Raw genomic sequence first — 23597 nt, 5'->3', positions numbered from 1 at the left:
ACCTCACCTCATGCTATTATCCTTTGACACAAGATGAAAATCTGAGACATAATATGGTGCTACTGTTCAAAACTTCTGCATAGGGAAATATTTTACTTTCCCTGTTAGATTACTGCCTGTCCAATTATTCCTCATGCTTTCAAGTCCACAGAAGGGACGGTGAATTTTAACATTACTTCATAGTTCCCTGCAGTCTCTTTCTGCAAATGCCTCCCTCACCCGGTTGGTGCACTCAGAAAATGGTAAAGTGAGCAACAGACTCATCTCCCTGACTAAGCCAGAGGCAGTCAGTGCTGTTAGGAAGGCTTTTAAAAGTGTAGCTGGACAAAGATTTCATTGCACAAGCTATTGGAAAGATAGGTTTTATATGCCATGGCCATGATTCCCTTTAACAAGGCTGTGTACCAGTAACAGAAGTACGAGCTGTTCCTGTCTGTAACAAGACAGTACTGTAGGGCAGCAATGGTGTAAGCGAAAGGAGGACAGTACTCTAAAGTCAGTCCTTCTAATGCACATGGAGCACAAAGTCATACAGGAATGGAACTAGGAATGCTCTACACAGCACAGAAGCTATTTTTCAATAGCTCTTTCAGAGCACTGGAAAGGCAAGGGTGTTGGTAGTCAGGTATCAAATTCTTGCCACTAGGTTGGTTTGATTCCAACCCAGGCTGGCAAGAACCAAAAGTGTCTCCCTTCAGATAGCTGTTCAGTCTAGCGCATTGGTGTTCTCAACTGTCATGCATCCCGTAGAGTTGGAGAAAAAACTGATTTTTCAATTCTCTGGCAACTGAAAAAACTGGGTCAAATGAAATTAGAAAACTGCAGAAAAATTTGGTGAACAAAAAAAAATCCATTTGGGGTCAAATGAAACATGTTCATCCAGAAATATTCTGTTTGGTGCATTTTTATAGGATTAGATTTACAAAACAACTGGAGGAGGAGGAGGAGGAGCAGGAGCTGCCACCCGCCTTACAAAAACTTTTATCGCAGTGGTCAGGGTGCTCATCTGGGATGTGGGTTCTTTTGCTGGATGTAGAAGAGGGATTTGAAGTTGGGTCTCCCATACTGCAGGAGAGCACCCTAGCCACTGGGCTATGGGATATTCTGGTATAAGTCTCCCTCACTCTCACCTATTGAAGGTTTTCCACTTTTAAAAAACAAATCGTCATTGGAACAGGGACTTTGGTCTCCCCGCTTCTAGGAGAGTGCCTCAGTTACCAGGCTATGGAGTCACTTACTTTCCCTGGCCCAATGACTATTCACGGTCATTCACAAAGACAATTCATAGTCATTCAAGCTGACAACGAATAGCCACTGGGCCTCCTTCCCTTCCTCCTGTTTTATGAATGGAATCGAAGTCCTGAGAAGAAATTCCTGGCAAAACTATTTATGAATTTGCGTCAAGTTTGCAAAACAGTTTTGGGTTGACAAAACTGCATTTTTGGGTAAACAAACTATTTGTGCAAGTGTCCACATTACAAAAACCACCACAACTGTCATCCACTGATAAGCTTAGCAGAGGCACCAAGATTTAAGTGAACTTAGATGCTGGACAGACTAACCAACGTCTCTACTTCCTTCCCATTCATTCTCTGCCCATGGGTATGGTCCTGCTGCATGTAATAAGCTTGTGCTGCCAGTGCAGTACTTGTCTGGTGATTTATGGACTTCAGACACCAGGCCTATCTGTTCAGAACCAAGAGTCCTCTGTGCATAACCCACAGTAGTTTTGAGTCACGAGGGTCCTTCCTATATAGGTAATTAGTGGTGCAAAACATGTACATAATTTGAAGTGTTCAAACTTAAAGTTTCATACCTCTATAGATTGTTGAGCAAGTGCCAATTCACTGTGCAATGAATTTGTCCCTTCAAGGATGCTGCTGTTAAATTTGTATATCAGTGGGAAGTCTATGCCATTTCTAGAAGGAGAAAAGAACAGCAAAAATTTTACATAAAAATCCACCAAGTTTTTTCCCTGAGAAAAAGGAAAGTTACTGGAACTCCCAATTCAGATACTCACGAAATCAGCTCTTGCTGCATTTGTTGCATATCATTCACCAGTTTATTTTTTTCCACCCGTAATGTCTAGAATCACATCCAAAGAGAGTTCATAAATTCACTTGTTATACAGAATAAGAACTTCTAAAAATCTGTATTTTCTCAAATGCTCCCACAAGAAAAACCCACTACTCTACCTCGATTATAGAGGAGTATTCCACAATGGTAGACTTCAGTTCTTGGATGTCCAAGTCTCTCTGCAAAGGTTGGGTGGAAAGAGAGTTAGTGGCACAGAACCTAGTGGCTAGCATGCTGAAATGAAGTAAGTGGCATTACTTCAGTTACACACTGTACATGATACTCCCTTGCTCGACAAGTTAGCAAGTTATGCTGTTAGAATTTGAATTGCAAATCATGAACTTCCAGTGCTTTACAAAGAGGTCAGAGCACTGCTAGGATAGAGATAAGGGTAAAGAAAGGAAGGGTTTAATCACATAATAATTTTATACTTTCTATATTTGGAAAACCAACCAAATGTACATAGTTGCATTTGTGAGGCAATCCTAAATAGAAAGCAAAGTTTGGAGGCCTTCCCCACTCCCTTTAGACTGCACCCTCTCTTCCCATTACTGAGATTCTTCACAGCTTGTGTATTTTGTCTGTTATTGATTTTTTTTACTGCATTTTACAGATGCAAGTAGTAGGAGGTTAAATAAAAAACACAAGGGATTAGAACTTTCAGGTGGTTTAGTTCTAAAACGTCTGTGCTTATAGCTGTGGGGTATTTTTAGTCTAGAATTTAAACAAAATGTGTCAAAAAGTAACAAACACCCTCTTCCACACATTTAGCCTATTTCATATACTTTAAGAGCACTGTACAGGAACTCAAAGAGATGGGGCCAAACTGAAGCGAATTACCAGCTGTAATGGATTTCAGAGCGGTAGCTGTGTTAGTCTGTATTAGCAAAAACAACGAGGAGCACTTTTGTAGTTAAAAAACAAACAAACAAACAAAAAACCCCACTATTTACCCAGGCTAATTTTTACACTACTGTTACTCACACCTTCTTGTCAACTGTTTGAAATGGGCCATCCTGATTATCACTACAAAAAGTTTTTTTCCCCCTCCTGCTGATAATATCCCACCTTAATTGATTAGTCTTGTTAGAGTTGGTATGGCAACACCCATTTTTTCACGTTCTCGGTGTGTGTATCTTCCTACTGTATTTTCCACTGCATGCATCCAATGAAGTGGGTTTTAGCCCACGAAAGCTTATGCCCAAATAAATTTGTTAGTCTAAGGTGCCACAAGGACTCCTCGTTCTTTCAGCTGTAATGGAATGCTAAACTCTATTATACTGTTCAGCCACTAGGTGGCACTGTGTGCAAGATACCTTATTTTAAACGAACCTCAGCCATACCTGCCAAAGCATTAAAGCATCTTACGATGAACACATCTGGTGTCTATAATAAGCAAGCTACGTAGCCAGTCTATATCTGGTACATAAGTGCATGACAGCAGTCACCACTACATTAAACTACCCTTCTGAAACTTTGGTGGCTTGGATAAACAACCCCCAAATTTATACCATGGCTGTTTCAGTCTTAAGGCTCTGTATGGAAGAGACAGGTTGCATAAGGTTTATGAACAAACAAGTTTGTGTCACTTCGTTCAGATCTCTACAGGTGTAGACACAGAAAAGAGGGCTGCACAAATTCAAAATAAAAATAACTAAGGGAAGCACTGATGCCAGTGTTTCACATTTCAGGTTTAAAATGTAGAATTAGTTAAAGTGGCAACTTACTGACAGTTTATATGGCTATGCAGGTTTCAAAGATGTATTACAGTTACATTAACAGTTCACATACTCAGAAGCTCAGCTACAGAGCATTCCTTAAAGCAGCAGCAACATGAAATATTACTTTTGGTACACTGTCCCTTTTTACTATTATTTTAAAACCACAAGAGTACTTGTTAAAAAAGGTGAGGTTACATGCACTGAGAACCTATGCACCAATGAGCAAAGAAAAGGAAGTTGCTGTAAAAACAAAAAAAGTCTATTCTAAGCCTGTAAGTTCACCTACATAAAACAGAAGCTGGAGATCAGCTAAACTTTCATCCTCGCGTGTTTCCTGTGGCTGCAGCCTGGGAGAATAGTAATACTTAGATGTTGCTGTAGTACATTTAACTGGTCTTACTCCAATCCCTTTTATTTTAGGTTAGTGGCACCACAGCGGTGGTTTACTTTGTGAACAGTAGCTCATCCTGCAAGTGTCAATGTCTTCAAGCAAATCATAATTTTCTCTAATCTATTCCTTATCCAAAATTTACAGTCAGTTTATGCAAGTTCCTCTGTGGCTCAATCACTGCAGGAGTACTCAATCCACTAGACTGCATTCAAAATCCAGTTTCTATTTGGTCAATTGACGGGGTGAACATAACTCCTAAGGAGGACAGATTAAAGAAGGCACAGAGGCTTTGATGCTCTCGAGCTGTAAATCAACAATTGAGGATATTTTAGAATTTTAAGTCTTTTCCATTCTAGGCAACATAAGCTTTGCCTGAGGCACCTTTCCTACGAATTGTCTAATGCAATATTTATTGAGTAAGTTACGTTTAAGTTGGAATCTCGTCACATTTAGAATGCACGTGCATTCCTTGTTGTAGAAGCATTGGTGGTCAGAATGTTTTCTGACTCAGTGATGAAATACATACTAACCAAGATTTCTGAAATGCACATCGGCTTGATTTGAGAATCCAAAAGGAGGCCCAGGCCTTTAAATTACATTTGCATCTCCTATAACTCAAGCTGGGTTTTAAAGAGAGATACCTGAGGGCAGGTCTTCACTCCGGGAGGGGGGTGTGTGTCGATTTAAGATACGCAAATAGCTGAATTCGACGTATCGGAGCCGACTTACCCCGCTGTGAGGACGGCGGCAAAATCGACCTCCGCGGCTCCCCGTCGACAGTGCTTACTCCTACCTCCGCTGGTGGAGTAAGCGCGTCGATTCAGGGATCGATTGTCGTGTCCCGACGAGACGCGATAATTCGATCCCCGAGAGATCGATTTCTACCCGCCGATTCAGGCAGGTAGTGTAGACCTAGCCTAAGAGAAAATGTGTGCTCATAGGCAGAGATGCAATTTACCACATTTTACCCAGTGAGGAATAGCCCATGGAAAATCATTTAAATTGAAAAGGGATATCAGCATTTTAGGATTTTTTAAAGTCTTTAGAATAGAAGCTAAAGCGTTGGGCATGCATGTTCTTCCCATCTACTTCAAAGAATAGCCTGTCAAGTTTTTCTACCTCTTCTGGAGTCTGCTGTTTTTGCTGGATATAAACAGGCCCCTAGGTCTTTAGGGCCAAATTCCAGTGCCTTTACTTATGTTGAGTAACATCTATTCCAGGGATCGGCAACCTTCGGCACGCCGCTCACCAGGGTAAGGCCCCTGGCGGGCCGGGCCTGGCCTGTTTGTTTACCTGCCGTGTCCACAGGTTCGGAGGATTGTGGCTCCCACTGGCCACGGTTCGCCGCTCCGGGCTAATGGGGGCGGCGGGAAGCGGTGGCCAGCACATCCCTCGGCCCACGTCACTTCTCGCAGCCCCCATTGGCCTGGAGCGGCACACTGCGGCCAGTGGGAACTGTGATCGGCCGAACCTATGGACGCTGCAGGTAAACAAACCGGCCTGGCCCGCCAGGGTGCTTACCCTGGCGGGCCGCGTGCCAAAAGGTTGCCAATTCCTGATCTATTCATAGGCCCAGTGAAGTCATGGAGTAAGGTACTATCGCACAGAAGGGTATTAAAATATTACAGTAAAATGGTTTCATTAGCTTTCCCCATAAGTTAAAGTTCCCCATGTTCAGAAATTTCGATCAATACAGTCATGACACTAAAGCTACTAACCTTCAATAGACTTGCATCTTTATTCACCACAGTGTTCTCATAAATGTGCACTCGCATCTGAAGGGAGGAAGAGATTAGAGAAAGGCCTTTTATTGGCATGCAGATTCAAGTGTCCTGTATTACAATTTTAGCCCCACCAACTAGCGGCAAGGGGAAAATGGCATCATAAGCTTATATTGTGACCCAAGAACCTCTTAATGCTAACTAGCAGGGGGCGAGGGTGGGGGGGGGGGAATGTAGAGGAGTTACAAGAGTCTCCTGAGTCCCGTGTGTACATACTAGTTGATCACAGAATGTCATGTGAGGTCTCAAATGAAAACCAGTGTCGCACTAGTCATTAATATAGTTGTGAAAAGTATGTGTGAATGCTATGTCAGAAGTTCTGTCTATATACTGAAAATGTGTTTTTAAAATCTGTGTCAAGATATTAGTCACTAGCAAAGGTGGAAAAAAATAAATACAGGTTTTCCCTCCAACCAGGAGGTAAGGAACATACATCTCTCTGTTGGGATGTAAACTACGCATTGTAAACTAACACAATGGATGCCCATTTCCATCCAAAGTCAGATGTTAACTAAGAGATGTGAAGTAAACAGGAGAGAAGCATGCAGAAGAAAAAGCAGGGGGGGGGAAGGGAGTTGTCCTGTTCATGAGTAGACAGTGAACGTTGAGTATTTCTAGAAGGCAAAGACGGTAACCCTGTTATCCTGCACCTATGAAAGTGGAGTCTCCTCCAGCCTTGGTTGAAAGTGCTGCAGAGAATTTTGGGTGAGAGAAACTTATTTAGACAGGAGGTTAACCAGTTAGCTAATGGAATGAAGTGGGTTGTAGCCCACGAAAGCTTATGCTCTAATAAATTTGTTAGTCTCTAAGGTGCCACAAGTACTCCTGTTCTTTTTGCAGTTAGCTAATCTGAGTCTCTAGAAAGCGTATTAAGATTTTGATTTACATAGAACTATTGGTTTCCAATCTTTTGACTCAAGATCTCCTGGATCTCTAGTCTTTGATAATAAAAACTTATTCTTGTTGCCACCATATATCGGAGTGCTTTGGTGTAAAGCAGAGTTCTGGTCCTAAGCTGAGTCATACAAGCTGGCACCTGCTGTTTCTTTGGGAACAGGACACCTGGTATTTCTGAGAGCGTTCAGCGAATAAAGAACTGGACACTACATGGAATGCTTGGAGAGGGCTCAGGGGTTGGTGTGGGCCATTCACTAACTGGTACCGAGGGAGCGAGGCTGGCAGGGGCCTGGAGGTAGCTCTTGCTTTGCCCGAGGCTGTTGGATTCAGGGAACTGGTTCAGAGCAGGCACAGACAAGGCTGCCTCATGCTAAGGGCTGCTTGTAGTGAGATGCCTCACAACCCTGGGGAGTGTCACATTTATGAACTATCAATGGAAGTTTTACTCCTTGTTTACAAGTTGTATGGAATGACACTGCTTGGACTCCTCCTATTGTGCCCTGAGGGATATTTTAGATCACAGTTATGAACAAAAATACAGAATCACAGAAATGCGGGGCTGGAAGAGAATTTGAAAGGTCATCAGCTCAGTGCCCTGTGCTAAGGTAGGACCAAGTAAACCTAGACGACTCCTGACAGGTGTTCGTCCAACTTGTTCTTATAAACCTCCAATGATGGAGGTTCCACAACCTCCCTTGAAAACCTGTTCCAGAGTTAAGCTATCCATAGAGTTAGAAAGTCCCCTCCTCCCTCAATATCCAACCTAGATCGCCCTTGCTACAGATTAAGCCCATTACTTCTTGTCCTACCTTCAGTGGACATGGAGAACAACTGATCACTGTGTCCTCTTTATAAACAGCTCTAAACTATTTCAACACTGTTACCAAGTTCCCCCTCAGTCTTTCACAAGACTAAATATGCCCAGTTTTTTTTAACCTTTCCTCATAAGTCAGGTTTTCTAAACCTTTCATCATTTGTGTTGCTCTGGAGTCCTCTAGGAAAGATGTGGACAAATTGGAGGGAGTCCAAAGTGTGGTGCCCAGAACTGGACACAGTACTCCAACCAAAGCCTCAGCAATGCTGAGTAGAATGGGACAGTTATCTGCTGTGTCTTACATACAACACTCCTGTTAAAACACCCCAGAATGATATTCGCCTTTTACAACTGCATCACATTGTTGACTCATTCAATTTGTGATCCACTATAACCCCCCAGATCCTTTTCAGCAGACCTCCCATCTAGCCAGTTATACCCCATTGTATAGTTGCACATTTGACCTTTTCTTCCTAAGCAAAATACTTTGCACAGGTCTTTATTGAATTTCATCATGTTGATTTCAGACCAAGTTCTCCCATTTGTCAAGGTAGTTTTGAATTATAATCCTGTCCTCCAAAGCATTAGCAACCCCTCCCAGTTTGGTGTCATATACAAATTTGTATAATACTAGTCTCCACTCCATTATCTAAGTCATTAATGAAAATATTGAGTAGAAGCACACCCATGACTGACCCTTGTGGGATCCCACTAGGTACTCCCCTCCAGTTTGACAATGAGACATTGATAACTACTCTGAGTACAGTCTTTCATCCAGTTTTTCACCTACAGTACTTTACTCTCTAGACCACATTCCCCTAGTTTGGTTACAAGAATGTCATATGGGACTGTCAAAAGCCTTTCTAAAAATCAAGTTTTTATGTGTACAACTTACCCCCATCCACTAGCTCAGTAGCTCTGTCAAAGACGACTTGCTCTTGACAGACCCAGGCTGGCTATTACTTAAAACCATATCATCATCTACTAGGTCAGTGGCTCTCAACCTTTCCAGACCACCGTACTCCTTTCAGGAGTCTGATTTGTCTTGTGTACCCCCAAGTTTCACCTCACTTAAAAACTACTTGCTTACAAAATCAGACATAAAACACACAGACGTGCCACAGCACACCGTTATTAAAAAATTGCGTACCTTCTCATTTTTGCCATATAATCAAATATTTATATTCCAATTGATTTATTGTACTTACATTTCAGTGTATAGTATATAGAGCAGTATAAACAAGTCATTGTCTGTATGAAATTTTAGTTTGTACTGACTTCACTGGTGCTTTTTATGTAGCCTGTTGTAAAACTATGTAGATATCAAGATGAGTTGATATCTCATCCCCTGGAAGACCTCAGCATATCCCCTGGGGGTATGCATACTCCTGGTTGAGAACCACTGCTCTAGGTGCTGATCTTGTAGCCAACCTGGAGCACTGAAAGTTTAAGTCATAATCTATGCAACTATTTGGCATGAACCAAGAGTCTGCAGTATTCATGTGTAACTTTAGTTGAGACAAGTGCTCAGGATAAAAGGGTTCATTCCTTTTCCACAATATTTGTTGTGATATTTGCTTAAGCTTTAAGAGAGCTTTGAAACTCCCACAGACACATTCATTTCCCTTAGCCCATCTACACTGTGGTTTACTTCTTTTTATTATTTCATTTCTAGCACTGTGACCTTAACTAGTCTAGTACAGACAAGAATTCTTCTCAATGAGGTTGCAGTAGGAGAAAGAAGAAATAAAATGGTCCATCAGGAAGACTGCTAGAACCCAGATAGCACCATCCATAATCCAGGCTATTACCAGCACATCACATCTTGTGATGGCAGACAGTGTCAGAGAGCTGTGGAACTCAGAGTAAACAGAGGGCTAGTTTGGTGAACAGTCTCTTATCAGTGATGATGAAGTTTAAATTTAAAGTGCTTACTTGGAGCTCAGCTGCATCTTTGGATAACTCCACAATCTTCTTCTGAAGGCCATCTGTATCCAAGGCATTCCTAATATTCTGATCAAAATGCAAACTATTAGACATAGCAAAGAAGAGTTACCAAATACACCTCTACCTCGATATAACGCTGTCCTCGGGAGCCAAAATTTTTTTTTTTACCGCGTTATAGGTTAAACCGCGTTATATTGAACTTGCTTTGATCCACCGGAGTGCGCAGCCCCGCCCCCCCCAGCACTGCTTTACTGCGTTATATCCGAATTTGTGTTATATCGGGTCACGTTATATCGAGGTAGTGGTGTACTATTTTGGATGAGCTGGCGAGAGAGATGGGTAGTAAGATTTCCTCCTCTCAAATCACTCCTTACTGACTGGCCCCTCCAAAATACTCCAACAGGGGAGGGGGAAGAGAGAGATGGTCAATATCCCCACACCATGCAAACCCTGCCTCCTCCCCCCCTCACGCCCCCCCCCCCCCTCCGTGGCCTTAGAATGTGAACACCTACAGTGTCAACTGCATAGAAACCAAACCGGCTAGCTCTGGCTGCCTGCTGCCCAGCAACACTGATCTTTCCAATGCTGATGTACTTTTATTGGCACTATCTCTATGCCAACACAATCCTGAGTTTTGCCTTATTCAGGAAATATACTATAAACTCATCCCATTCAAGGCACGTGGATCAGGTTCCCACACAGTACCACCCCCATCACTCCCCAGAAGCTTTAGGCAGCTCTTGAAACTTTGAAAGACAGTACACTTTGGAGCAATTCCTAGACTGCAACCTGTCTAGGCACACCCAAGCTAGCTTTAATTTACCAACCTATGAATAGCAGGGAAGCCGTGGCAGCATATGTCCACGTGGCACTCTGGGTACATACTCAGGTGACTAACCTACGCCGAAGTTTGTGCTGCTATGGTTTCGCTATTGTTAGTACTTATAGTAGCTACACTGAAGCTACTGTGGGTTGGTCTACACGTGCTGCAATCACACATACCCCTGCATGCCCCCCTCCCCTGCAGTGTTAGCCAACACACATTATGCATATAATATAGTTTTGGGAAGTTATATTAATGTATTATGCTCTTCCCACAATTCCTGTCACCCACGTCAGTATCCCACAACACTTTACAAAGTTGACTTTAGCATTAGGCAATAGGAAGTCTGTAAAAGCCAAGACACATGAATGTCCTAGCACAGCTTGGGATGTAACTCTACTCTCAATGGGTTTGGAATGTGGTATCTAGAATAGAGATAAGGAAAGGTACAGAACAACAAAATAAGGAACTGGTGAGTTGGATCTTCAGTGACAGAGTGCTTTTTAAACTTGAAACAGCCATAATATAAATGTAAATGGTTTCGGTTTGCATCTTTGAAGCACACCTTCTGCATAAGGTGAACATGCTGCAAGAGAAGATTAGCTTCACAGAAGGATGATAAGTACTTCTTCTTTTTATATCGTCCATTTTTGTTTTTAAGACAATACATTTGGCTGAGTTTGCTTATTTGGTCTCTTGAACATTTCTCATAGTGAGCCACAAGTATAGTCAATCAATTGGCTATACTATTAATTAACAGCGTGGACATACTCTTAGAGGTTTGCAATTGACTGGACAAGTGACATGTTTTGGAAGTTCTATTGATGGGCCTGGTGAAATAGCACAGGACAGAGTTCTCTGGCTCTGTGAGATATTTCTTCTGTTTGTTGCACTGTGTCTTGTGGGTCATTAGTCCCTATGGCATGTTCCTCTCTCCCTTGGTTCTCTCTCTCTCTCTCTCTCTCTCTCACACGCCACAAATAAGCCATACTTTTCAAGAAATAGAATATTTTATAACAATATACTTTACTTATAATGAAATATTAACTACCTTTGTTTTGATCTTCATATTTCCCTCCAATCAGATACAACAGCAACCATTTTAAAATGAGAGAGTGTCACAAACACACTCTACTATTCCCCAAAAGACACCATTAAGCCATGATCAATTATGCAGACTTTTGGGAGGTCTCTCAACATAAATAGGTCACAGCCAGTGACAGACATATTGATGGACAGAAGTCAGTTACTGCCTTTTAGCTGGGGTGAACGCTTCTACCTAAAGTTCTTAATCCAGATCTTAGTTGAGTGGTGAAATAGAAGTGCCTGTTATGGGCAAGAGTTTAGATGGACACTATTTCAGTGTTTGGGCTATCTGAAGTTGACATCTTTGGATCCTCCATAGTAGGGAACCACCACCACTGCTCTCCCCCAACAAACCTTATTCTCCCTCATCTGCCAGATGAATCTGAAATGTAATGCATCTTGGAGACTCATGACTCACAACGAAGTTTCTGTTGTAGAACATAACCAGTGTTGCTATGTAATAGCTCAGGCTTGAAAGAATAGAAAAATTCTATTCCTCAAATGCTCAGTTTAACTAGAGGAATACACGTACCTGTAAAGTTTATATATACTGTACCTCTTCCTGAAGAGAAGAAATTTTGATGATGAGAGACTGATTCTCTTTTTCCTGGTTAAAGAGAATACAGGAAGAGTCAGCTTGCCATGTTTTAAAGGTAGTATTGTTTATAATAGTCATAGGATACTATCAAATTACTTGGGTGACCTTAGTTTCAAAGCTACTCTGCCTTGATCTGGTGAACCACTAAGTTAAGGAGCCACAAAAAAGTGAGATGGCTAGAATGATGCTAGATGATGTTCGCATTGTTGGAATAGTGCAACATAATAATGAACACTGTGACTAATATATTCTACTAAAGGATGTGGCATATGCAACATTTGCTGTAGTTTCCTGTAATAAGGTGAAAAGTGTAGCAGGCATCTTCATATTGTTTTTCCCCCCCATGTCACCCCACAATTCAAGGAGTGGAGTCCCTTTTTTGGTTGCACAATGAAACTTTAGTAGTTCTAGTCTATATCTACAGGCATCATGCAGCATCGGGAGAACTTAACTGACCAGTGCTCCTCACTCAGCATTATGGGGGAATTCATACCTCTGGAGGTCCAGAAAAAGACCTGAGCACCACTAAAGAAGGACTTAGATCTCATACTAGCTATCTGCAGAAATCTCTCTCTCTCGGGGAACCAGAGGATGCCAATCTAAATTGCAGACTCCACAAGAGCTGCATAGAGCACTAGAATTACTAGAGGAACGTCAACCGATTTAAAGACAGGTGTGGCTACAGATTACAACACCAAACATTCTGTAAATTTAGTTGTATGCAAGACCAGAGGATTTTTTAAGTGCAGATAGGGACAGTTGTAAGTATTTCTTAATGATTTACTTCACTATAAGACTTGAAATTATAAAACCTTCCATCTGAGGATCTCAAAGTGCTTTATGAACATTAATGAATTACACCTCAACATTTTAGAGAGGTATTACTCAGATTATACAGGTGGGCTAGTGAAGTTTCTTCTCACACCAGTTTTATACGGGTATAATTCTACTGACTTCAGTGTAAGTTAAAGGAGAATCGGGCCCCAAGTGTTTTGCTCAAGGTCCATACAAAAAGTGTCAGCAGAGCCAGGCATTCCTAATATCCACTGCGGTGCCTTAAAAGGTTAGCCTTCCTCAACAATATCCCTTCCAGACAGTATTATAGAGTATTACATGGAGCAACAAAGCTGCAAACAAAAGTTTATTTCAGTCGTGCCTCAAATTGAGAGGTTGTAAAAAGGCAGTTAAAACTCTCTCTTTGCCTCTGATATGTTATTTCCAAAGCTACATGAACTACCAGCCATATTAAGGGAACATAATTTCCTGATTTTATAATGGTAGGCAGCTCATTCCCTGAGTACAGCTTCTTACTTTTATATATTATCAGAAGACCTACTAGCTGTTTATGCTGGGTCACAATATTGCCTCTCTTCTCTTCTGAGATGGTCAGGCTAATTTTCATTTCTTCCAGTTCCTCCTTTAATGATTTTGCTCTCATAACAGACTGCTGGGCACTGCAGAAAGAAGAATCCAGCAAAGCCACAGGCATTAGATTTTTAAAGCTTATTATGTACATAGTATTTTTGGATACAGTAAGAGCCCCCGGGGACTCATCCTTGTTGGCACGTTTTAAGGCAGACAGCAAGAATCTGCCAGTTGAGTTAGGTTTAAGCTTGCACTTTGGGCTAAGGAATGACCTTTTATGGAATTTTTCATTCCTGTCTATTTCAGCATCCCCCTGCCATGCCACCAGGGCCTCTGCTGCATCTGTTACCTTCATTCAGCCAAGGAATAGTCAATGGACTGCCCCTGAGCACTTACAGGCTTGCTCTTGGATCACATCTAACTTACAACTTATAATCAAGTGCATAACTAGTTACAAGCAGAGTCTGTTTTAAGTGTTTGTTAGTTTCCATGGTCACTAACAATGTTTTGTTCCTGCCAGAGGCCTATGGTGAGAGTCATTTTCCTGTAATATTATTTCGCTATGTTGATGGGATCACCTAGCTGGGCATGTGTACGTGGTGTGGCCACAACCCCTTCCTGTTATCTATATGCAAACAGGACCTCCCCAAGTACATTGCTGATATATGGCCATTACCACTTCTTGCAACAAAGCCCGATGCCAACTCTGTCCACATATCTATTCAAGTGATACCACCATAGGACTTAATCACATCAGCTACGCCATCAGGGGCTCGTTCACCTGCACATCTACCAATGTGATATATGCCATCATGTGCCAGCAATGCCCCTCTGCCATATACATTGGCCAAACCGGATAGTCTCTACACAAAAGAGTAAATGGACACAAATCTGACATCAGGAATCATAACATTCAAAAACCAGTAAGAGAACACTTTAAGTCTGTTACTGAGTGACCAGAGAGGTTGAAGTGGCAATTTTGCAACAGAAAAGCTTCAAAAACAGACTCCAATGAGAAACTGCTGAACTAGAATTAATTTGCAAACTAGATACCATTAACTTGGGCTTGAATAGAGACTGGGAGTGGCTGGACATGGACACACCCTCAGAACCCTGACCAGGGGTATTCTATCTGCTACCCAAGATCCATAAACCCGGAAACCCCGGACACCCCATCATCTCAGGCATTGGCACTCTTACAGCAGGATTATCTGGCTATTTGGACTCTCTCCTCAGACCCTACGCTACCAGCACTCCCAGCTATCTTCGAGACACCACCGACTTCCTGAGGAAACTACAATGCATTGGTGTTCTTCCTGAAAACACCATCCTGGCCACCATGGATGTAGAAGCACTTTACACCAATATTCCACATGAGGATGGACTACAAGCGGTCAGGAACAGTATCCCTGATGAGGCCACAGCACGCCTGGTGGCTGAGCTTTGTGACTTTGTCCTCACCCACAACCACTTCAGATTTGGGGACAACTTATACCTTCAAGTCAGTGGCACTGCTATGGGTATCCGCATGGCCCCACAGTATGCCAACATTTTTATGGCTGACTTAGAACAACGCTTCCTCAGCTCTCGTCCCCTAGTGCCCCTCCTCTACTTGCGCTACATTGATGACATCTTCATCATATGGACCCATGGAAAGGAGGCCCTTGAAGAATTCCACCTGGACTTCAACAATTTCCACCCCACCATCAACCTCAGCCTGGACCAGTCCACACAAGAGATCCACTTCCTGGACACTACAGTGCAAATAAGTGATGGTCACATAAACACCACCCTATACCGGAAACCTACTGACCGCTATACGTACCTACATGCCTCCAGCTTCCATCCAAGAGACATCACACGATCCATTATCTACAGCCAAGCCCCAAGATACAACCGAATTTGCTCCAACCCCTCAGACAGAGGCAAACACCTACAAGATCTTTATCAAGCATTCGTAAAACTACAATACCCACCTGGGGAAGTGAGGAAACAGATTGACAGAGCAAGACGGGTACCCAGAAATCACCTACTACATGACAGGCCCAACAAGGACAATAACAGAACACCACTGGCCATCACATACAGCCCCCAGCTAAAACCTCTCCAGCGCATTATCCACGATCTACAACCTATCCTGGAAAATGATCCCTCACTCTCACAGACCTTGGGAGGCAGGCCAGTCCTTGCTTACAGACAACCCCCCAACCTGAAGCAAATACTCACCAGCAAATACACACCACACCACAGAAACACCAACCCAGGAACCAATCCCTGTAGCAAACCTCGTTGCCTACTCTGTCCCCATATCTACTCTGGCGACACCATCAGAGGACCCAACCACATCAGCTACACCATCGAGGGCTCATTCACCTGCACATCCACTAATGTTATATATGCCATCATGTGCCAGCAATGCCCCTCTGCCATGTACATTGGCCAAACCGGACAGTCCCTCCGCAAAAGAATAAATGGACACAAATCGGACATCAGGAATGGTAACATACATAAGCCAGTAAGTGAACACTTCAATCTCCCTGGTCATTCTATTACAGATTTAAAAGTCACTATCATTGAACAAAAAAACTTCAGAAACAGACTTCAAAGAGAAACAGCAGAACTAAAATTCATTTGCAAATTTAACACCATTAATCTAGGCTTGAATAGGGACTGGGAGTGGCTGGCTCATTATAGAAACAGCTTTTCCTCTCCTGGAATTGACACCTCCTCATCTATTATTGGGAGTGGACTACATCCACCCTGATTGAATTGGCCCTGTCAACACTGGTTCTCCACTTGTGAAGTAACTCCCTGCTCTCCATGTGTCAGTATATAATGCTTGCATCTGTAACTTTCACTCTATGCATCTGAAGAAGTGAGGTTTTTACCCACGAAAGCTTATGCCCAAATAAATCTGTTAGTCTTTAAGGTGCCACCAGACTCCTTGTTGTTTTTGTAGTTACAGACTAACACGGCTACCCTCTGATACTTGGGAGTGGCTGGGTCATTACACAAATTGAATTTATTTCCCCCATGTTAAGTATCCTCACACTATCCTCACACCTTCTTGTCAACGGTCTGGAATGGGCCATCTTGATTATCACTACAAAAGTTTTTTTTCTCCTGATAATAGCTCATCTTAATTAATTAGCCTCTTAGAGTTGGTAGGGCAACTTCCACCTTTTCATGTTCTCTGTATGTATATATATCTTCTTACTATATGTTCCATTCTATGCATCTGATGAAGTGGGCTGTAGCCCACAAAAGCTTATGCTCAAATAAATTTGTTAGTCTCTAAGGTGCCAAAAGTACTCCTGTTCTTTTTGCGGATACAGACTAACACGGCTGCTACTCTGAAACCTACCACTTTGAAGGTCTTTCAGGCTCTGTCCTCTCTGTGGAAGTACCAGAGAGAGGACCCAGACCTACAAAAATCCTAGAATTCGGCAAAGTCCCAGTCTCCAGAACTAACAAGAGCCACAAAACCCGCTCTTGGTTGACAACTAACCCTAAAAAAATTCCCCGAGCTGCCCAAATTTCTACCTCTGGGCACACACACTGCTGCCTCACTGTAGGTGTCCGGACACCTAAGCCCCAGCCCAGTACAATCTGCAAACTGAAAAAAATAGGCAGAGGGGTATCTTTTGTGTCTATGCGGTCCAATACATTTGGCATGCGTGGAACTTGCTTCATGGTACCCAGAATGGCTGAGAGGGGTGGTACTTTTAGCCCACTAGTTAGGATTCCCACATCTTGGGTGGGAAACCCCAGTTCAGATTCTCCCCACTGATAATCAGAAGGGATTTGTACAGGGGGTTCCTCACTCTCAGGCCATTGGACTATGGCATATAATGTAGATCATATTCTGATGTAGGTCATATTGAAGTTATTCTACTTCAAAAATAATTTAAAATATTAATTGGGCCAGAGAGAGTGAGAATCACTCTAGAGTCCAGTGGTTAGGCACTCACTTAAGAGGCGAGATGACCCCTGTTCAAATCCCTTCTTCAGGCAGAGGGGGGAACTGAACCAGGATCTTCCACATCTCAGTTAAGTATATGAACCACTGAGCTAAAGTGAGGTTCTCTTTTCCCGCCTCCCCCTTCTCTTCTCCTCCCCGCATGCCCATCAGGTCCATTTTGTGTTGAGTTCAGCAGGCACCTAATTTTCTTGGGGGAGGAGGGGGGAAGCTTAGGCGTCTAAGCTGCCTGAATCCAGGAGAGAGGGTTCTGGATTGCAGAACCTAACCCCATGAGTTCCTAACCCCATGAGAAGGGCAGGGCTTAGAACACACCACCTTTTGCCAGCTTTTCCCATTAGCTAGCTTAGGCAGCTATTTGCCTCATGTGCTGGCTTTTGTGAATTTCATTCTTTAGGTGCCTACCTCTTCATTGTATAGGGAGCCGAGGCACCTAACTCAGGCTTTGTGGTTTTCACTGTTCCAGTGGTTTCCCAGGCACCTAAGAGTCAGGCGTTGTGACGCTTCGCATCACAACGCTCATCTCCCTTTGCTGATCTGGGCCAAGCTACCTGGATTTCCCCCAAAGGCACTGAGACTGAGGCAGCATGGTAGGGTGGGCATAAACTTCTAGGACTAACATTTAATCACGGAGCCTTTAACGACAAAGAGTCAAGCCAAATACTGAACTAAGAAAAACAGGAAGGGATCCCCATTTCTTCCTCCTCCTCAGTGACTTATTAGATAGATTAATGGGAACCACTTTTTCCAATTTTATAGAATAAACATGAGGTCCAGCATGGGGAGTTTTTGCAAAGTTGGTCACCACTTCCAGACAGCAGGAGTTAAAAATTACTGAACTTGTGCTGAAAGCGTTCCACCTTTTTACTTGATTATTTAGATCCTCATTGTCCTCCATTAGCCTATTATTGGTATCCTCCAATGCTTCAACTGCCATCTTTAGTTTGCAGTTCTCCTCTTGAAGTTTCTGATTCTTGAACTGAAGGTCTGCTACACAGGTAATCAAGTCAGATGTCTCCCTGTATTCAATAAAGAACAATCATAATTTCATGTTCTTCTCAGTATGTGTCTTCCAACAAGGTAAAATGTGAATAGAAGAATTGTGTTCAGGCAAGTTTTAAGTTGGTAGGCAATTGCTCTATTCTGATGCTACCACAACAGCCCCAAATCAAGGCCTTGAACCTACAAAAAACACTTATGAATAACTTTACAGATGTAATAATCCCATTAATGGGGCCATATTCAATGGGCAAGTGTTCACAGGATAAAAAGGTGTGAGTGTTTGATAGTCACTTTCTCATAAGAAGTTACTGTCAACTAGTATATAATTTTAAAAATCCCTCCCACTCCCCCATTGAAAGCCTGTGATTAGCACAAGCTATATTTCTAAAAAATTGATAGAAGTGAAAATTTCAAAGCTAGATATGTGCCTAAACTGGAACCTGAGAGGAGTACACCATTTTGAACGTTTTTTGTATGGTGAATTGAACGCAAAATCATGATTTTTAAGAGCACTATAAATATCAAGATGCTGTTCATCAGTGAAACCCAAACATTAGTTAAAAAACCAACAGAACTAAGGGCTGGGCGGTGGGCACCCTTTGAGATCAGACCCTAAACACACTACTTTTTATATGAATTAATATCAGACTTTGAAAGAACTTGAACAAAATTTCCACTGTTAATTCTTATCAGGGAACACTAGCAAACCAAAGCTGAATTAGCAAAATTTCCATATAGCAAATGGTATAAGAGGAATTAGCATACGTTACAAGCAGGCACATGAACAGCAGTTGATAAGTTAAGCCAAGTTCTGTATAGAACTTTAAACACTGGTTTTATTCTTAACAAGGGCTGTGTAACTGGGTTTTTGCAAGTCCAAAGAGGCTCTACCAACCAGAGGATCTCAAAGTGGGGGGCACAGAATGTATCCAGGAAGGGGGGCACGTGAGAAGTTTTAGGGGGGAACCCCCCCCACCCCCACAAAAAACACCTTACTGTGCACATTCAGAGCTGGGTGGCCAGAGAGTAGTGGCTATTGGCTGAGTGCTCCGCTCTGAAGGCAGCATTGCTGCCGGCAGCAGCTGAGAAGTAATGTTAGCATGGTATGGTATTGCCACCCTTACTTCTGCATGGCTGGTGGCAACAGCTCTGCCTTCAGAGCTGGGCACCCAGCCAGCAGTCGCCGCTCTCCACTCTCCTTTCAGAGCTGGGTGGTCAGAGAGTGGTGGTTGCTGGTGGGGCAGACAAAGAAGGGGGCATGATCAAATAAGTTTGAGAACAACTGCTAGCAACAGTGCAAAGGAATGCACTTTGATCCCATCATCCATTTTTTTCAGAAGAGAGTTTAGGCCTATTAGAGAAAACGACTGTATTAGATTTAAGAAAAGCATTGCATGACAAACTTACAGGTCTCCTTTGGACACATCTCCACCTAAGGCCTCTAAACTTCCTGATGTAATGTTTATCCTAGCAGGAGTCTTTTTTGCTGAAAGAGATTTTTCCAGTTTTAGTTTAAGAAAAAAGAAAAAAAAAAAGTCAGGTATTCCTGAGTAAGAATGAAATATTCCACACCTGTTAGAATGCTCTCATGCAATTTAAACACAGAATCTTCTGTATTTGTCGTTTGCTCCTTAGTGGTATCTTCCCTGAAACAAGTAAACCATGAGGTTACTCAAAATAGATTCACTCTAGCCTACCTACACAGCCTGTAGTTGACACTCATTCTATTAAAATACATTCAAGTTCCTTGCTATATACATCCCTGATAATCTATTCCTACTCCTTAAGCTATAGTGTGACCTTTAATTTCTTACTGACTTTTTTTTTTTTTTTTTTTAAAACCACACTATGTAGGAAGATGTGTGGTGAAAAGCCACCCTGTGGTCACTATCAGTTGTACGATTCCTGGATGCTAACGTACGCCCTGCATATTAACACTGCAAACCGGACAAGCTATTCTTACTGTCTTGTCTTTATAGAAGACATTTTGTGAAATTAGAAGACAAATTTCTATTACCATTTTCTTTTACAGTCTTCAATCCACTCTTTCATGATAGCATGGTATGTTTCCAGGTCTATCGAGATGTCCCTTTTATCAGGATCAAGCATGTTGCACAGCTCTTCAAGACCACTGTCTTCTGACCCCCGGCTAGTTGTATGTCTCAGATAATCAACTATCTTGGAAACGGCTACTTTTCCTTAAAAATATAATCAGTCTTTGTACCAGATTTTAAAAGTCAAGACAATTTTGTATAGGCAATAAATTGTAATAAGGGGATTGGAAAACATTCATAGCATGCTTGAATCTGTGCTGTAGTATGTCTAAGTGACTTGTGATGCTCTAGACCAGCTACTGGCTAGAAAAATTCTAGTGTGACATGGAGAGGCAGAAGCCAGGAGAAAATTTAGGATTAAGAGTTTCAGAGCTAAAAAAGGGGGGGGGGGGGGAAGAGATTCTGAGGTGAAACCATGCCCCCACAGCAATATTTCTCTAGACAATAACGAGGTGGGATTTTAAGCCACTAACACCAACACTGCCTCCTTAAAAAAGGAAAGCACATAGATGAAAGTTAGTCTTTTATTCTGTTAGGCAATTATATCAAGAGCTAGCAGGAAAATGGCAAGTTACCCCCTCCCCTCATTAAAATAAATACATCAAATTTCAACCAAAATGAAGATTTTCCCACAAACATTGTACAAAAAAGTACAAGTAGCTCTAAATACAATGACAAGAAGGCAAGCTGAGACATCTAAGAAAAGAATCCTATCACTTCACTGACATGGTTATAATTTGCATTTCTATGACACCTTTCAGAGGATCTCAAAGTGTTTTACAAACATTTTTTGCCTCAAGTAGGCAAATGTCCTTGTTTTACAGATAGGAAACAGAGAGAGAGAGAGAGAGACTAGGTGACTAACTGTGCCATCCTAGGTTTTTTGTGGGAAGGCCAGGAGAGTACCAGATCCCCAAACGACCAGTCCTTTGATTTAGCCAGGAGACCACCCTCTCTCTATATGTACCAGACAGATTATATTTTCTTAAAAAGAGATTCTAGTAAGACCTAACACTTGAAATTCACTGAGCAAAAAACCAGAGTAAATGGGGGGGGGGGGTTAAGACACCTCTGCGTTCTGTGTCACATGCACAGAAGATAGTGGTCAACAAGTCTTCTTCGCAGATCAAGCTCACATCATAGGTGTTGTCAGCGTTATTCGCCCATGATAGTCTCCATCCTATGGGGGATAAATACATTATACTACATCTAATTCTCAGTTACCATGACCTACTTCCAACTACATTTTTGTTTTTAACAACAGCATAAATTTACATGACATTCCCAGGGGTGTTGTAACCTAAACAACAGGCCTTTGATCATACAGCTAACACAAGGCAGACCCCTGCACTTGTGCAGAGACCCACTGAAGTCAACAGGGTCTTCCCACGCATTATAATTTGCAGGCTTGGGAACTAAATATGGCTATGCTATAGACTTTATATACATGGATGGAGTGTATGGAAGTAGAAGATTCTAGACTAGATCTTTATAAAGGGAAAAAAGGGATTGGTAGGCTTCCTTAGACCAAATGCCCCCCTCAGTGTAGTGTTTCAGGTCTTTTTAAAGAATTAGGTTCAATCATTTGAGACAGCCATCATTAGGTAACCTAATGTTTAGGGTTGGTGAAAAGAAAGCTGAATACTTTAAGTGTTTATTGGAATTGTTTACCTCTTTCACTCAAAGATAGTCTCTTCACCACTGGAGATTGGAACGCAAAACATTCTGCCTTTTGGACTGTCGTTAAGAAAGGCAAGTTTGGACTTGATGTAAGGTAGTTACATTCGACATTGGAAGCTGCAGATAGTTGACCCATACGGATGTTAGCCTCTCCACTTTTGAGAAGGGGTGGAGAACTCTCAACTTGGCACATTGGTAGCCATGACTTTCTGGTCTTCTCTTTATTTTTACCAATTGAATAGGTTGCACTGCCAGTGTGGAAGTCAGACGTGCATCGTCTGTGGCCTGCGGCCTGCGGACATGGTGAGAAAATATTGTCACTACTGGGGCTTAGGAAATATGGCCCAGTAGCCTCATGACTTTTAAAGGTCCTTTTCTTCAATATCTCCTCTAAGTTTTTCTTGATATTAGTCTGTGGGCTGTCAAAGTTCCTAGACTGAAACTTTGGGATCTGTAAAGCAGGATTAGAGACTTGGTCCATCATCTGGATAGTCTTGATTTTTCGGCAAATGCTGTCCACTGGGTTATGATGACGTTTGTTAGTTACATTTTCAGAAGACATCATTGACTTCTGTTTGAAAAGTATCTGAACAAGAAAGAGAGTGAACACAAAAGTCAGAAATATTGATTAAACATTCTTTGCAGCAGTCTGTATCTAATAGGCAGTCTATACAAAACAGGAGATAGTGGTGGTCTGAAAACTCTTGGATAACATTTGAGTATTTTCTTGCAAGTCTTAATTCATCTAACTTGAAAATAATTAAAGAACTCAAGCTGGTTAGAGGGGAAAAAGGAAAAGAAATTCATCCCCTTTTTTAAAATCAAGATTTAAAGAAGTTTGACTAACTTTATGGTTTTAAAAATAAAGTAGCATTTTTCTAGGTTTTTATTTCCACAAATTGAAGTCTTATTAAAGTTTTAATCTTTCGTTAGAGTTGTTTTATTTACATATTAGGGCACATTTGCACTTTCCATATAAGCACAAGGCCAAAGGACTAAAAGGAAGAACAGTTATCCAGGAATTTACATAAACTACCTTTTATACTCTCTAGAAATTATGAACTTCTGCTTTCATCCAGCATGTCCAACAATTGCAGGCAAAACAACTGCAGTTGTACTAGTCTTTTGACTTCTTGAACTGGTATTTATAGCAAGTTCTTAATATCGGCCTGCAACACCAAGTTCCATGAATTTTAAATGGGGTGTTTTCACAAAACAACACTTAGTTTTAAGTTTGCCAGTGTTCAAAGCCACCTTGTTCTGGTACCACGTGAAATGAAAGAGGGGCCCAGGATTAGCATTTTACTGGGCCAACCAAACAAACTGCCCACTCAGAGACACCACCACAATTGCTACATTACTGTGCGCTGAGCTAGCTTAAAG

At 42.0% G+C, this 23597-nt stretch overlaps 1 protein-coding gene across 1 annotated transcript in view; it reads right to left on the bottom strand.

Annotated features, from left to right (window-relative positions):
• Positions 1-22776, bottom strand: part of IRAG2 (inositol 1,4,5-triphosphate receptor associated 2) — a 65291-nt gene extending 42515 nt beyond the window's left edge. Inside the window, exons 1-13 of the mRNA XM_065410005.1 lie at positions 22206-22776; positions 21604-21714; positions 20498-20678; positions 20053-20126; positions 19888-19966; positions 18339-18497; positions 13471-13588; positions 12093-12143; positions 9616-9693; positions 5907-5963; positions 2196-2255; positions 2021-2085; positions 1817-1919 (exon numbers count right to left, since the gene is read on the bottom strand). Coding sequence (XP_065266077.1) covers positions 1817-1919; positions 2021-2085; positions 2196-2255; positions 5907-5963; positions 9616-9693; positions 12093-12143; positions 13471-13588; positions 18339-18497; positions 19888-19966; positions 20053-20126; positions 20498-20678; positions 21604-21714; positions 22206-22776 — 1707 coding nt within the window. The remainder of the gene's footprint in view (positions 1-1816; positions 1920-2020; positions 2086-2195; positions 2256-5906; positions 5964-9615; positions 9694-12092; positions 12144-13470; positions 13589-18338; positions 18498-19887; positions 19967-20052; positions 20127-20497; positions 20679-21603; positions 21715-22205) is intronic.
• Between the last annotated feature and the right edge of the window lie 821 nt (positions 22777-23597).

The sequence above is a fragment of the Emys orbicularis genome, chromosome 1 (genome assembly GCF_028017835.1).
Source record: "Emys orbicularis isolate rEmyOrb1 chromosome 1, rEmyOrb1.hap1, whole genome shotgun sequence".
NCBI lineage: Eukaryota > Metazoa > Chordata > Testudines > Emydidae > Emys > Emys orbicularis.
This window is presented reverse-complemented; position numbering and strand designations above follow the sequence as displayed.